Source organism: Thunnus maccoyii, chromosome 14 (genome assembly GCF_910596095.1).
Source record: "Thunnus maccoyii chromosome 14, fThuMac1.1, whole genome shotgun sequence".
Taxonomy (NCBI): domain Eukaryota; kingdom Metazoa; phylum Chordata; class Actinopteri; order Scombriformes; family Scombridae; genus Thunnus; species Thunnus maccoyii.
The window spans coordinates 21413086-21429242 of record NC_056546.1 but is presented as its reverse complement, the minus strand read 5'-3'; the positions used below and the strand labels follow the sequence as shown (position 1 = coordinate 21429242).

General features: G+C 40.3%; 1 protein-coding gene across 6 annotated transcripts in view; it reads left to right on the top strand.

The window, feature by feature from the left end:
* The window catches only part of macrod2 (mono-ADP ribosylhydrolase 2), a 423644-nt gene that overhangs the window by 6734 nt on the left and 400753 nt on the right, over nucleotides 1–16157 (top strand). For all 6 annotated transcript variants that reach the window (XM_042432917.1, XM_042432916.1, XM_042432915.1 and 3 more), the window contains exon 3: nucleotides 5516–5629. In XM_042432917.1, the coding sequence (XP_042288851.1) occupies nucleotides 5516–5629 (114 nt within the window). The remainder of the gene's footprint in view (nucleotides 1–5515; nucleotides 5630–16157) is intronic.

Here is a 16157-nt window from a genome sequence, read left to right as displayed (position 1 = left end):
CCTACATCAGCAAGCAGGGTGGAGTCCGATCTGCAGCCCTGTTGAAGATGGCGGAGATGCTGACACCTCCTGTCTCATATTTTGGTTCCGGAAAACAGGGGCGCTGACCTCATGTCAAGAGGCGGACAAGTAGGTGCTGCACCCTGTGGTGGTGCAGCAGATTTGGAACGAGTCTGGGGGAGTGGAAGTGGACCTGTTCGCCAGCCTTAACAACACCCACTGCCCACTCTGGTTCTCCCTGATGTCGCAAGACAATCCACCCCTGGGGTGGACGCGTTTGCGCATGTGCTGTGGTCAAGGAGGCTGTTTTACGCCTTTCCCCCTCTTCAACTCATTCCTTCTGCTGGAGAGAGTGAGACAAGAGTGGTTGTCGGTCATCCTGATAGCCCCAGAATGCTGTCCACCACTGTGGTATGCAGATATGACCCAGATGTTGGCGGCCCAGCCCTGGTCCATTCCCCGTTTTGCGGGCCTTGTCTCAGGAGGCAGGTTCGATAGGCGTGCTGCCCATGTTGGGCCAACCTCTCCAGGCTTGACTCCTGAGAGGGACAGGCTGATGCAGGCTGGTCTGTCTGCACAAGTGGTGCAGACCATCCAGGTGGAAGGGCAGGATCCACTATTGCTTGCTACAAAGCAAAGTGGTTGGGATTCCAATGCTGGTGTGAGGAAAGGAGATTAGACCCCCTGATATATGCAGTGGGAGAAGTTTTCTCCTTTCTACAGTGTCTGGTAGAAAAGGGGCTGTCTCATGCCAATGTTAGTGTATGCGGCAGCGATTTCCTCCTGTCATGGCCTTTGGCAACAGACCTGTCTTTGCCCACCCCCTAGTGAAATGTTTCATACAGGGGATTAGGAGACAACACCCGGTGATGCATGTCTCGGCCCCCCAGTGGGAATTACCTTTTGTGCTCGAGGCCCTAGTGAATGATTCCTAAAAGCCTCTGGAGCACTCCTCTCTGGAGGTGTTGTCACTCAAGACAGCTTTGCTGCTTGGGCTGACCTCAGCTAAGAGAGTGAGTGAGTTGTGTGCCCTGTTGGTTCACCCCAGCTGTTTGCTGTTTCATGGTGACCACAGTGGTACTCTCAGACCAAACCCCTCCTTTGTTCCCAAGAACATAAGGAGTTCATTTTGGTTGAGAACTATTCAGCTAGAGGCATCTTGTCCTCCATCCCATGGAGATGTCAGGGAAGCAAAACTGCATCTGTTGTGCCCAGTATGTGCGTTGGCATGTTATGTTGAACACACGGCCCCGTTTTGGTGCACTGTTTGTGTGCTATGGAGAGGGAGACACCGGTAAAGCCCTGTCCAAGAAGTTAGCTAGTTGGCTTTGTGAGTGCATCTCCCAAGTCTACAGGCATGTGGGTAAGGACCCCCCCACCGTGGTCCGAGCATGTTTCACACATGGTGTAGCAGCATCACTAGCCTAGTTCAGTGGGGTGAGGGTCGAGGACACATGCACGGCAGCATCTTGGCCTATGCCTTGCCCATTCATAAAGTACTATCTCTAATACATGACGGGGTCCTTTTCAAGGTCTGTGCTTGTAGGAGCGACTCAGGACTTGTGAAAAGGGTGGTCAGGAGTGTCAACTGAGGTACACCTGACCCCCCCTTGGTAATATATGCCTGCATTCTCCCGTGATCCAAGATGACTCAGGGACTGAGGTGTGCAGGGTATCTGTTATATGATTTTGATCCCTGCGAGGTTAGGCCATGGTTACACCCAGTTTCATGTTCATGCTATCTGGGCTGGGTTGGCCCCCTACTGCTCTGCTCAAGTGGCTTGGATTATAAAGTAGTAGGTGGGCTGCAGCGACTAACCTATAGCCAGTTGGGCTCAGTGAGACAGTCTAATGACATGTCGTGGCAGGGTGAATATTCAGCCTGTTGTACCCTTAGAGTCCAGTAGGGGGTGGAGCCTGTGTGAGATAGAACGAGGGTTACGATATTGTAACCCTCGTTCTATAACATGTGTAGCCCTCTACCTATGGACCCTGCCGCTCCTACGTCGTTTGCTGAAGTAGTTTCTAAATGAGAGTGGCAGCAAGACGCTGCCTTATATACTGTGCTTGACTTACTGTATCATATACTGTGTGTGAGACATATGTAATCGGTAGGTGCATGCTAACTAGCTGGCTACGTACATGCAAATTTCAGTGGGGGATTGCGTGCATATGATTGGAGGACAGTATTACCCATAAAATCCAGTAGAGGGCTCTGCCTGTGCTTATAGAACTAGGATTACAATATTGTAACCTTCACTGGGGAGTCAGAGCAGATTAATGATGCTTACATTAAGTCAGTGGTGAAGGAAGCATTTAGATAATTTACTTTAGTAGATGCTGAACTATTAGAATACTCCATTACAAGTTAAAGGTCTGCATTCAAAATTTTAGTTAAGTAAAAGTGCTCGTGTACTATCAGTACCTATTATGCATTGCAGAGTGGTCCCTGTCAGTGTTATATTATTAAATTATTGGATCAACATTATTGATGTATGAATATATGAGCAGTACCTCAGTGTTGTAGATGATTGCAGTAGAGCTAATTTTAATCAGTTTATATATTGTTTGGTATTTTAATCCATAACAATGAGTCGTATTTTATAAAATGATCATATGTTTTGTGTGTTGAATCTTAATCTGAAAAATAACTAGTATTAACTAGTTCAACTGTGAAATAAAGGTAGTGGAGTAATTAAGTGCAACATTTTTCTCTGAAATATTGAGTAGACATATCAGGCAGCATGTAATACTCAAGTGAAGTACCTCAAAGTACAGTACTTGATTAAATATACTAAATTACTTTCCACCACTGCATTAAAGTCATATCATTCTTACATGAACAAGGAGCTAATTCCCTCAGTTACACAGTAAATAAGACACAACACAGAGGAAAGAAGATAGAGAAGCGTGACAGGACACCATAATCCAGATATAAACCCATGCAATCAACAACTCTTTGAAACACTTCAGTATAGCTTCAAAGTATAGTCAATGTAACTTCAAAACATATCAAGTGGAGGCAGCAGACAATTTCAAGTATCCCACAAAACAACTTTCTAAAAATGTGACACACACTCTAGTTTGGTGATTATATCAAGGACATTGGTTATGTTGATTCATTACAATTGAGCTCAGAAGACTTACAGTGTAAGTCTGGGTTAGCTAAATGACATACCCATTTAAGTTGTTTTCGGAATGTTAGTAAAATCAAAGTTAAATACTGTCCAAATAACAAACACTTTCCAAATAAGAAACACTATTAAAAGATTTATATGAAGTAATGTATAGAAAGCACTACAATTCTGCACATAGGTGTTATATTCACCTGTATGCATGAGTACTACTACAGTACTTGCATAACACTGATGATGTAAGTTGCTACTAACTTAAAGTGCATTTTATCAAACATTCAGAGGAAACATCAAATAATTTATTATTTTCTTTTCATCATTTCTTTTTGCCAGTAGATACTCTTACCTTGTGTTAGTGAATTTTGCTTGATAGGCTAAGCAAACAGAAAGCACCTTTAATCTGATTCTTAAGAAACCCATTGCATGACAAATAGACCTAGACCACAACCATATACAGTATTTATCACCACACACTGTTGATGTTTTTTGTGTTCTCAAAATGTATTGGAGCACATTAGCTGAACTGTGTATATCCAAAGTTAAATTGAAAAAATAAGTGTTGTTATAAAGAAAGAAACCTAAAGAGCCTACTTGTCAGCCAGCAGTAAACTTTAAAAACAGTCCAGTCATGAACCAATCAAGACACGTCTTGCAAGTGATTTTAGGGAAAGTATTGCTTACAGTACATGTATAGTTCATGTATAGAAAGGGGTGAACAAGGTCTGGGGGCCTCTGGTGAATATGTAACTGGATAGAGTGAGGAGGATGTGATACAGGCTGGCGGTCACGGTCAGATGACTGCTGGAGGTGCAGAGAGAGACACTGAGGTTGAGGTTGAGGTTGTGGATGTAGGAGGGGGCAGGTTTATGATTGGCTGTTGAACAGCAGATGTGGCAGTGTGCTGCAGAAAGGGATGAAAGGAAAGCAGACATTAGACAAGGCATATAAGCTAGATGGGTAATGACAAAAAACAGCCAATAGGAAATAAACGATAAGTTGTCAAACAATGTAATGTAGAAAGGGAATTAATTAAACTAATAATTTCACTGACTGACTACCAGCCGTGTATAAGTGGTGCTAGATATATATTAGTTAGTAGCGAAGGTCCCTTGCAGTCCAGACAGACAGCCAGCACACAACTACACAAGCCACAGGCTAATAATGGATAGAATGCCAAAGTATCAAACTAAACATGAGGCCACAGCCACACTGTGCAGCCTACATGAAACAAAGATCATGGCCCTTAACTAAAAGCAAAAGGTTCAGAGGGTATTAGGATTTATACATAAATAAGGTGATAACTGTACTCACATTTCGTTCTTCATCCATGCTAATCAGGAATTCAGGAAAGAAAGACAAAGCAGCATGGTTTGGCTTAGTTTGACCAACCTGTTTGTCTGTGTTGACTGCAGTTTTAGGGCTAATGATTCTCAATCAGAGCTAATTGAGTACAGAAAGTGTACCCCTCTGCACCTGGGGCTGGACATGGCCGGGACACAGCAGACAGCAGAGACAGAGCTGAGCCTTTTGTACCAAAGGGATGAGGAAACTAGACAATATATGCAAGTAGGAAGCTCTATAGAGCTTTAAAACATAGTTTATGGTTGTGACGATTTGACAAAACAGCCGACACAAACAACAATTGATGTTCAGTGAAGGGAAGTAGATTGACAGGAAAACAAGGACAAGGAAAACCTGGTGATGTGTTCACATCTGTTGTGGTATTTTTCTCTACATTAAATTAAACAAGGTATAATAACTCTTTATCACAGCTAGTCTAGATGTACTGTGTGAAAGTTTGGGAAGGTCTTGCTGATGTATTATCCTTCAGCACCAGTATGAAACAGAGTGCTTATCACGGCTCCTTTGCTATTTTCATCCCTTGGTTCAACTCGTAGAGGAAATATATTGTACAAAATAGCGATGGCTAATCTGGCTAATCTGGCTAAACTTGTCTGACTTGTTATCCACAGTACCCACTATCGCTGTAGATTTTTTCTTTACCACATGTTGCAACATGCAATTAATCCTTTTGCACTGTATGAAATAAGAAAGATATACCACTAAGTATGGTTAAGGGTATGCAGATTTGCAGTTCACACTAGCCATGTAAAGACTTGACAGCAAAGTAAGTTCAGCATTGTCTACTTAAATTGTATTATTACTTAAAAGTATTACTGCACATTGGAATAATGGATGAAATGATCATTGTCATAATGACATTTAACTTAAGATTTTTTTCTTTTTAAGTGCATTTGAGGACTATAATGATATGTTTATGGACTATGTTTCTGAATATGTATGTTTATTGAGTGACATCATATTCATGAATTCATATCTTCTTAATGAGTTGAAGTTATCTATTTTTTTTTCTATTTCAGCCAATGACAAAGAGGAAGGGAAGGAGTTGACAGGTGGAGGAGGTCTGAGTGATAAAGTGTCTCTCTACAAAGGAGATATCACCGTCTTGGAGGTGGATGCCATAGTCAATGCAGGTAAGAACTCTGCCCTTTGACCTTTGGGAGCTGTTGGTGGTGTTTGTTGCTCTGGGACAGCTCAGCTGTTAAATTGTCCTTGGCTGCCCTCTACTGTTAAGAGTCCAGAAGTGCTGGTTCATGAAGCATTACACAACATGACCACTGCATTTAAGACAAATGCTAAACAGGACTCTTGTTGATCTGTCTTCTCCTAGGCTGAAATACATTGACTGTTAAGTTTATATTATGACATTTTCTTACTTAACCTTTAAAGGTGTCTGGAAATTCCAGCTCTTTTCCTACCTTGTGACAGTGAAACACAAGGTTGATGACTGAATTAATTTTGATTTGGTCGGCAGTTGTGTTCATCTCATCTGTCATTAATGTGGCGTGTGTGCTGCAGTGATTAGTGGTCACATTTTCAAGACTGCTGGTGGGGAAAACACAGTAAAGATCTGTTACAGTGAGTGAACGAGAGGATGTAGAATCAGAGAGCATTAACAGAAATGCCTTTTTCAGAGATTTGTGCCACTGTTATGTAAGTTCTGCAGTCTGCTCACAACCTACACACATAGTCAGAGGTGCTAAAAGACTACCTGTTGCCTCTGCTGCTGATGCTTATGACCATTTTTCAGCTATAGGGGCTGATATTCTCACACCATAGCTGTATAACAGGATATTAACAAGGTCTGCTTTGGCTTTCTGGAGTTGTGTTTCATAACTCCTATTTCCTCATGCGGTATTTGCAAACTCACCAACACACGTACAAGCACACACATATTAACTAAGCAGTGTGCATGTTGTGTCAAATTAATGCTCTATAATTTATGCAAGATTAATAGATGTGAAAAACAGACTGCTCTGTTGGATAAGGCTAATGAATTTAATTTATTAGCCTATGTAAATACCCATCGTGACGAGGACAGGGTGACATGACATTCTGAATCACTGTCAGTATCATGTAAAGGACAAAGATGTGTACACCTAACAGACACCTGACACATGCCTAAATGTCATGGTAGTTGTCTTGCTTTATCAACATTTTAACCTTTAGAAATGTTGCACTTGTAGCAGTTGTTACACAATTCACATAGAATGTTGTTTGTACTGAGTTTGGTAATAACTGCTATATGTCTTTAAATGTATTTAAGCTCTATATAGATAGAGATTCAATTAGGATTTTTATGTTATTTATGTTAAGAGTCTGTGAGACTACATGCTGGTAATGTAGTATAGACAGAGGAGTGTGAATCCTTTCACTGCACTTTTATCTAATTCTTTGGTAGAAATATATTAAGTGTTTGTCCTTTACAATCAGGATCTTAAACAAATCAAAGGGAAGGCAGTCGATAAGACTGAGCAATGATTGTACTCTACTTCTGATCTTCACCTAAGATGTTTCTGCGACCGACCAGCACCTGATTGAAAGCACTGGCTGTGCATGAGGAGTTCTGTTCACCGAGCAAAGATTCTATTAAGTTAAATTAAGATAAATAGAGGTTATTAGAACGGGAATGTGGTTCAAGACGGAACATTGCAGGTTTTTGTTTTAAACTGTTGAATACTACTGTAGCTCAGGCAGTCCTCTGCAGCAATAAATCCTGCTGGATGCCCAGGCTCTGATTGAGCTACATGTTGGCCATGAGGCAATTCATTCTTTTTAGCAGGCTGTCAGAGGGTCTGAAAGGTTGAAGGAATTGCTGAAACCTTTTTATAATTTTCAGAAGGTCTCAGCAGTTGGCACACTGCTACTCTATTTATACTGTTGGACCAGCTGTCTTTGTACAGGTGGCTGGACTGTTAAAAACATGTAGTGGTGGACTTTGTGGTTCAGCTTTGTTTACTATCTGTGACAGCGCTGTTCAATAACATTAGTATGTTGTGATTGTGATCTTATCTAATTGTAATGCAAATGGAACGATCCAGGCCATGTTTTTTGTTCCTATGGTGACAAAACACTATTATTTTTATGTGTTCCCAAAATAACTTAAAAAAACATTATTCATTTTCTGTAGCTGATGGTTAACAACAATACACAACATTTCCAAAATAATGGTTACAGACTGCTTATTAGCTGAATAGGCTGGGCATGCTCTAGCTGCGGTGGCTCACATCCAAATTTAAGTGAGTAACACAGCTCTGAGCTCCATGTGAACAAACTTTGCGGATGTTGTACAAGGTGCGCAGATAAGATCTTTGGATAGTTTGTTAAACTTCTTGCCTTTCATCTATTCACTGCTTCCAATCTCCAGCCTGCAGTACTTCCATTTTCTCATGCTGTTTTTCATTTAGGCTTGGCACCAGTAGACTGCTGTGTATGAAGTGTGGGACTTTTTGAGCAGCGTGAAAGGATTAGTCTAAAGCTTAATAAACACAATCTTTTTTCCCAACCTGAGTCAAACAATGAAGTGCAGAGATACTAATTATGTAAAATTGTATAGGTAAAGATGAAATTTGGTGTGTAAAAGCTTCCAGGAATACATTTTCTACTGTTAGATATTTAGTTTAGTCATGAACTGACAAGAGCAACCACAGGAGCAGTTTCTGTATAGTCTTGTGACAGCCTTCCTTCTAGTATGTAATACTTGGAGGTACATTGATGTAATGCTATACTGTGATATGGAGTATTGTGTTTTGGTAATTATGTATGATGACTCAACTTTCCTGTTGATTTCTTATCTTAAAGGCTGCTTTATAAATATAATTTTTCTAAACACAATAACTGCTGTAGCTCATGGAAATGAACAATGAAAACCTCTGCCCTGTTGGTCATGATATGGACATGATGACTAACTCTCAAAACAATCATTGTTAAACTTTCTGTGTCTAGCTTGATTGCAGCTGACGTGTCCTTTAGTTTTCCATGTTTCAAATGTATTTTATAAGCCAAAGGTGTATCAAAGGTCTGTGCCCAAGGTTTTGTCATAACAGAGGCAATATGTGGGTTGCGAAGGAGAAATGTCTGTAATTTTACAGGCCCGCTTCTTACTGCTGTTATGGTGGCTGCCTATAGGTTTTAAAGGGCGTCAAGTTGCTTTATGTCCTCCATTAAAGTTTAATTATTGGGCTCATTGAGTTTTTAATTCTTCCTTAATTCTGTTTGGCTGGAGTTTGGACAGAAGGTGCTCAAACTGTCACCCGAGTGAGAGCCTGGCGGGAACCGGACAAGAAGGCATGTGGTGACAATCGGTAAGCTGCAGGGGGTTGTGGGCAGGATGGCCATAGCATGACAAGGTGGCTGGGGCTGCTGCATCCAACCCCGGGCAGATGGATCAACTCAGCCTGCTATTTAGAATGAGCCTGCATGGGTCTGCCACCACTCTGCATCAAATGTTGTTAGATCCACACTCACTCTCACTATAACTCTCTTCCAGAGGATGAAAGCGACACAGAGGGATATGTGTGACACACCTCCAAGTAGTGGATCTCATTTTTTACTCGGCACATTGTCTAGATAGCATCTCAGGACTGTCAACTGTTTTGTCCTGGTTATTGATTCCCTGAGAATGGAACACTTTTTGCCCAGATTCTTGTAAAGGATGCATTTTTCTTCTTTTGTATAAAAGCTGTAGTATGTTCAGTAAGTGCTAGTGGCGATACTGTGTTCTGTAATTTTGACGAATACCCAGCAATTTCCTTGATTGCTAATTCATCAACTCTAGTAGCCCATGTTTTTGGCATATATCTTTGGATTGGTATCAGACAATGATAGATGGAATGAGAAGAGAATCACAGTTAATCAAGGCATGTTTCATTGGAAATTGCAGGGTTCACTAAAAGTTGAAAGGATACTCAAACTGGGTTTTAAATTAATGTATATCATTAATGTTGCCTCTACATGGCAAACACAAGATAATGTCTTCCATTTTTCTCCTTTTCTTTGTGCATGGAGTTCATGCTAGTGTCACCATCCCTCTCAGATCAGAATGAGGTCGTAAAGATAGCGGTGTGAAGTGGAGAGGACTTCTCTTATCATGATGACTGTGGTAATTATGCACAGGGGTTGACTCCTAATCCATTACCCGCTGTAAACCTTTCCCATCGTTCTATATTAGATCATTTTTTACAGGAGCCAATTTAGTGTGCACAGGGAATCTAGTTATGAATGCTATAAAGAACGTGAAGGGGTGGAAATGAGTGCGAGAAAGGCAATTGGTATTCACTTGTATGGAGCCGCTGGTACTGCTGTCATCACAGGTTTGGTGAGAGCGGTGACCCTCGGAGGGCAAAATACCTTGATCAACCGGAGATTGACTTTTATATGTTTTTTTTTGGATATGCAGTCGTTTCAAACAGCGTTTGCCTGCAGAGGTTGCCTGGCACACAGACAGCATTGTTTACCTTCATGGTCATTCATGCATAATGTACGGCAGAAGACAACATGCCCTGATCTGGTCAATACTGAATAGAATACAATGTTGTTCTGTGGTTAGGGCAAGGTAGCATGTAGTAGTGCAGCTGTTTTTTGAGGGTGATGTCAGTCATCATATAATTCTAAATTAAATCCTAACAAATTTATTAGCCAATAAATGCATAAAGCATTACCGCATGTTATGCCAGGTGAGAGTTGGGCAAAACAAAATTGGCTTCTAAATCACTTTGTCGATATTATTTAAATTGCTCTTGAACTGCAGACTGTTTAATTATAAGAGTAGCCAGGACTTGACATGGGTTTGGTTATTAGGTTATTTGTAGCACAGTTTGAATAAGAATAACAGATTAAAATAACCATAAAAAAACTAAATTTGAATCATCCACAAATATTCATTTGTTGTCAAAACAACAGCCACAGGCAAGCAAAAAAAAATGCACATTGTTAGCAATGTGGTAGATTTTTTATTGAAGGAAGAAAACTCTTTTTGCTTCTGTGGTTGCGGTTCATCTTTATTGAAAACCTCAGTAGTTGTGGCAGCACAGCAACAGTCCTGGATAATAGCATGTAATGTCCAGAGAATATTATGTGCTTCTCTGAGTCACAGGCCTTAATGGAGAGCACTGCCTTATTTATTAGGGAATGACTCTCTGAGTGCTCTGGTAATATTTTAGCCTGCAAAGCAGAAGGCTTTCCAGAATGAAAAGTAGATGTGGCATTTTTATTCTCTTGCTAAGCTCTTGTTCTATAGACAGACTCTTCAAAGACAGACTTTTCACTGTCACGCTTCCCAACTTTAGGGGGCTTTTAAAGTTCTGGTTGTTATATATGACAACATATTCTCCTTTTCTACTTTGTGAAAGCCAATACTCTCTCGCAAAATTGATTTGCTGTCCAAATCCTTATTTTACTGCATCTGTCTACAATGTCGTTGGGACACAGTGATACTGTTATGGACCAGGGCTGTTTTTTTTAATTTTTTTAGCTGTCACTGAATAGGTTGTCTCACCAATAAGCTCTCACAGACTAACACCAGACTGTGGTATGACGTTGCAAAGAATAGTATCAGATTTACAATTGACTTTTTGCTTTTCTATTTCCCCTTGTGATTGATAAAATCTATGACTTTTGGTTTTGCTTCCCACTGTTTGGGGATCTTGTCAGTGTAGACCCTTCATTAGATTTTCTGTCAGGCCATGGATGTGCTGCACAACACACTCAGCCCCTAGAGAGTCGGGCTCGACGGGTCTATCTGTCTCTCTGCAGATTCACACCCTGTGCCATAAACTCCTTGAGTGATGCAGCCATGCTCCGAGCAATATGACGACAATTCAGGGTCTCTCACGTTCTCTCTCTTCTCTTTCCTTCACTCTGTTGCCGGTTGCGCATACATGCAGGTACACATTAACACTTGCGCGCACACACACACACGCACACTCACACACACACACACAGAGTACATTAGATACCATGACAGAGGACTGGTAACTTCTTGAGCAAACTTGTGATTGTTGCACTGTCACACCAAGAATGAAAATCAATGCCCCTGCCTGAGAGAACTTGCTGCTCTGTTGAACAGTGAAATGACTCCGGTGAGTGGGCTGCATTGGGTCCCGCGCTAAAAGGTCCAGTTAATCGTATCAGGTCTGAGAGAGATACAGCACAAGGACAGGGTTTTCCCTGCCATCAAGGTGTAAATGCGAGTCGAGGTGACAAACCAGCTGGCGCGCTTCCCCCTCCTTCCGATTTCAGCTCGATTTCTCTCCCCCCAGCGTCCAGAATATGAACAGCCCCGCAGCCCGCCTCGATGTGTTTGGTCATCGTTGTTTACCTAATCTCCGCTGCCCACGTAGTGCCAACATAGCCAAATAGAAATAATCTTTCACGAGGTGTGGCTAATGGAAAGTAATCATGGGAGTCTTTGCTGTCAGTGTGTATCCGGCTGGCACTTAGAGAAATGTCTCCCATTGCTTGGACTGCTAATGGTCTATGACCGTATTGAGTGTTTGGAGAATGAGCCTCACCTTCCTTCCCGGTCACGCATTTTGTGACCGAACCCACACCTCTCTCTCTCTAAGACACTCACATTTGAAACACACACACAAACCCACACAAAGTGATATTTAGGCATTGAAACTAACGCTGTCTTTGGAGACCGTTGCCAGCGCTCATGAAGAGGCCCGTCAATCAGGTCAGGTCTTCACTTGTTGTTCCCGGTAGACAGAGAACTTAAGTCATCGTTGTCAAGGTCAGAAAGCCGCTGTTTGCATCCTTGTTTTTCTTCCTACCCTCCTCCCTCTCGCCTCTGTTCCAGCACCTCCTCCTTGTCCTGAAACAAACATTGCGAAACACCCTGCCTTATGCTGCACACACGCCAGATCCCATCCATCAGGCCTGTGAGTAATTGAGAGGGTATTCAGACTGGGGACACAGGGTCTGTCTAAAAGGAGGAAAGAGTCTCTCAGCACCTTCTGTTTCTCTTTTCCTTTGTCTCACACAACCTGTAAAGGTCATTTATAGAGTGTGGAATGAAAAATAAACAGGAAAAAAGTAATAGAGGAGCATTAACTTCTCTTTAGTGAGTTAAATTTAACCTTGATTTAACAATTTTTGGTGTTTAACATCCTTGTCCTTTCTAACCTTAACCCTATTTTAGTGATTTTTAAAGATGGCCATAACTAAAAGAAAATAACAACATAATGCTTTCTGAGTGGGTACTTGGAGATGGTGGTTGCAAAAAATATGACTCATAACTTACCCCTCTGCATATACTATGAAACGGCCTGCCTGTGTGTGTGTGTGTGTGTGTGTGTGTGTGTGTGTGTGTGGGGGGGGGGGTAAGGGTTCAGTCCTCTCAAGCAGATGGATAAAATGTTTTTTTGTAGCAGCATGAAGCAGGTAAAGCTTTCTTTAAATGGGTAATACAGCAGCAGACCAACGCATGAATAAATTCAGTGGTCATAAAGCTTGTTTATTTATCTAGTTGCCTGTAGGGGGCACTGTGGCTCCACTTAAGCATCACTGACACCTCCAACAGCAGTTAGTTTGAGAAGTAGGATGACTGAGCTGGTTCTGCATTTCAGATGGATAAATCCTTTTTTTCTGCTTCCCTTTCACAGATGTTTCTTTAGAACTGTTTGAGGTGACAACTGGAAATTCGGAGGCATCTTACAGATTTTCAGCATCTGCTCCTCCAGCAGTCTGGAAAATGTCCAATGTTGTGCTGTTTTTTTTTTTTTTTATATATATAAATTGAAACACATTTTTGGAACAAAATGAAACAGAGATGCTGATTTTGGAGCTCAGTACAAGGTTTCACATATTACACCATAAGAAGTGAGACTGTGGCATGTTCACTTTTTGGTCTTTTTGGTTGGAGATGCTGTAGAGATAGAGCACGTGCGAAGTTGTGTGGTTATAAGAACAAAAGAAGGAGTGAGTTCTTTTATCTGTGAGAGAATGTGGGGAGATGCAGGGTGAAACTAGCTCTTTACTGGCAGAGTGAAGCACGGGTGAAAAGAGAGGGTTGTAGAAATCAACCCCTGACTGCTGACTGTTTCTCTGCACAATCCCCAAGCAGTGCGCTCTGCGTGGTCGTCAGCAGGCGATTCACTGGTCTTCACAATACCCCTCTTTGAACATCAGTTCATTCTCTCCAGTTCTGTCCCGCCCCCCCCCCCCCCCCCATGTTTTCCTCAGTTCCCTCATTTCAGCTTCAGTTCATCCCAGTTAATCTTTAGTCCTGCGAATACTGTAAACCTTTGAGGAAACAAACAAATGAAAGCCGTGCACACAGAGAGCCCAGAAAAGTGTGCACCTTAGCAGAAATACTGATGAGCTACTTGGTTACAGGCCTGCAGTGGCAAGGTTTTCTATAATGGCTTCCTACAGTATGTATAATAGCTAGGTTATGGTAATGGTCCAGGTAATGAGCAACATAATGTTACATGTAAGTAAAGGAATATAAAGCACACATTTTGGTCATGGTATTTTCTTTGAAGGATGTAATTTTCACTGCATTTGATAATTTTATGTTTTAGCTTCACAGTCCTGGTTTCTTCAGAGGAGTTGCAGTGGTTAGAATAAATTCATGCTATCTAGAAAATGTAGTCGTGTTGTAGCAGAAATAAAATAATCCAATGTAGCGTTACTGTGACTAAGTCTCTGTCAAAATTCTACCTAGAACATCAGTGCTTTATGGAGATATGAAATTGTGTCCTCCCTACTATTTCTCTGTTTGCTAAAAAGAAAAATCACTCCATATAAGAGGGCCTCTAAGCAACTGAAATGAAAGACTGTGATGTTTGCTGAGAAGCTTTAAATGAGAATACAATTCCTATAACCCAGGGCAGTTCATTCAATATTTGTGAGCATGTACAAGTTTCTCTTAAAGCTGAGGAACCAGGGGCCGTGTTCTCAAAATGAGCTCTCAACTGGCCATTTTGAATGCATTTTAAAATAACGTATGCTTCTCTCCTTAAAAGTTTGACTGTAGAGTAATTCTCAAAAGAATCTGTCACTGTTACATTTCCAGATGCTTATTTATAAGTCTTGCTAAGTTGAATGTTTGCTTCTAGCCAATTAAGGAGTCAACACTAAAAGGAGACACTATTTCAATCCAAACTTCAAAATATTTCTAAAAGTCTCTGAAACACTCTAATTAAAAAAAAAAAAGACTTAGCTGGAATTACTCAGGCAATTATTTATTTGAACACTTGTAAACCGTAAGTTGATATGATTAACTGTAGAGAATCATGCCAATTTTAATATTTGTTTTCTTAAATCAGAGATTCATTTGTAGCCTTACATAAATCTAAATTAGTAACATTTTTCAGTTAATAAGAGTGCAGCTGTTTTTCCTGTGTTTTTAAACTGAATTAAGGAGTTTAAGAGCTCCAATGTCCATCCGATTATTATCTTTTATGTAACAGGTAATTTTGTTTAAATCGTAAAGCATAGTTACTCACACAGTGTCTACGGATACACATAGACGGAGCGTTTATCAGCTTTCACCTTCAGGCTTGTATCAGTTGCTACTTTTATGCTTGTCATTGGAAGACTGCTCATGCTTACCCTGAACACCTGCATGTGTAAAATAAAACTATATACAGAATAAGGAAAAGAGTAAATTGAACATTTTTCATAACCACCACTACTGTTACTGCTGGAAGGCATTTTCTTTGCATCCACTTTTCAAATATATATTCTTTTGTGTATGTTTTTTCTTTTCTCAGTAGGTATTTTAGATGTTTACTTACTGTCTAAATCTTAAAGGGTAATTAATTATTAATTTAAAAAAACAGAGAGAAACAAATTAGACTTTTTTTCAAAAAAATATCCATTATAATATATATTGAATATATCATATATATCTGAATACTTATTTAAATCTATTTTCTTGTAAGTTAGCTGTTTTTAAATAATCACTTTTAAACAAATATTAACATTGACAAAAATATATCATTATTTTAGAAATATACAGTAGTAAGATAATATTTCTATTTGTATTTTGTTTTTGTCCCCACATTGAACTTTATACTATGTTTATATATATTATTTTTGGTCCTTTTCTGTCAAATATGTGGGTGGATTTTTAAACATTGGGTAATCCTTGAATGTTTTTGAGCCTCCTAAAAAATAGACTGAGTAGCATAAAAACAAACTCTAAACAAACACTAAACTAGACATACTGTAGGTGTCTGCTGCTTAACATAATATGATATCACACAGCCATCAGCAGTCTGTTAAAGTGTGCAGCCCGTTGTGCCGGAGAAGTTTATAGACGCTGAATATTTTTAGACTGTTTATACCCAAATTATGTTTTATAGCAACCGTGGCAGAAGTGAACCAGGAAACATACTCCTTACCCTAGAAAATCATCCCAAGGCACTATCAGAGAGACCTTTTCCATCTTTTATAATGAACCTGGTTCATAACAACAGCAGCCTTTTTCTAGAGGAAAACAAATAAGGTATGAATTCAGAACAACATATCTTTGAAACCTTGCAACAAAAAAAAATACAATAAACGTGAGAAAAAAATGTAATTTGTAATTGATGTCAACACTGTTTATTGCAGACTTTGTTAGGAGTTTTTTGGGAAAGAATCAGCTAGTTGACGATGACAAAAAACTGTAATGGTGTTGACCTTAAAGAACACTGCTGAATGCTTACT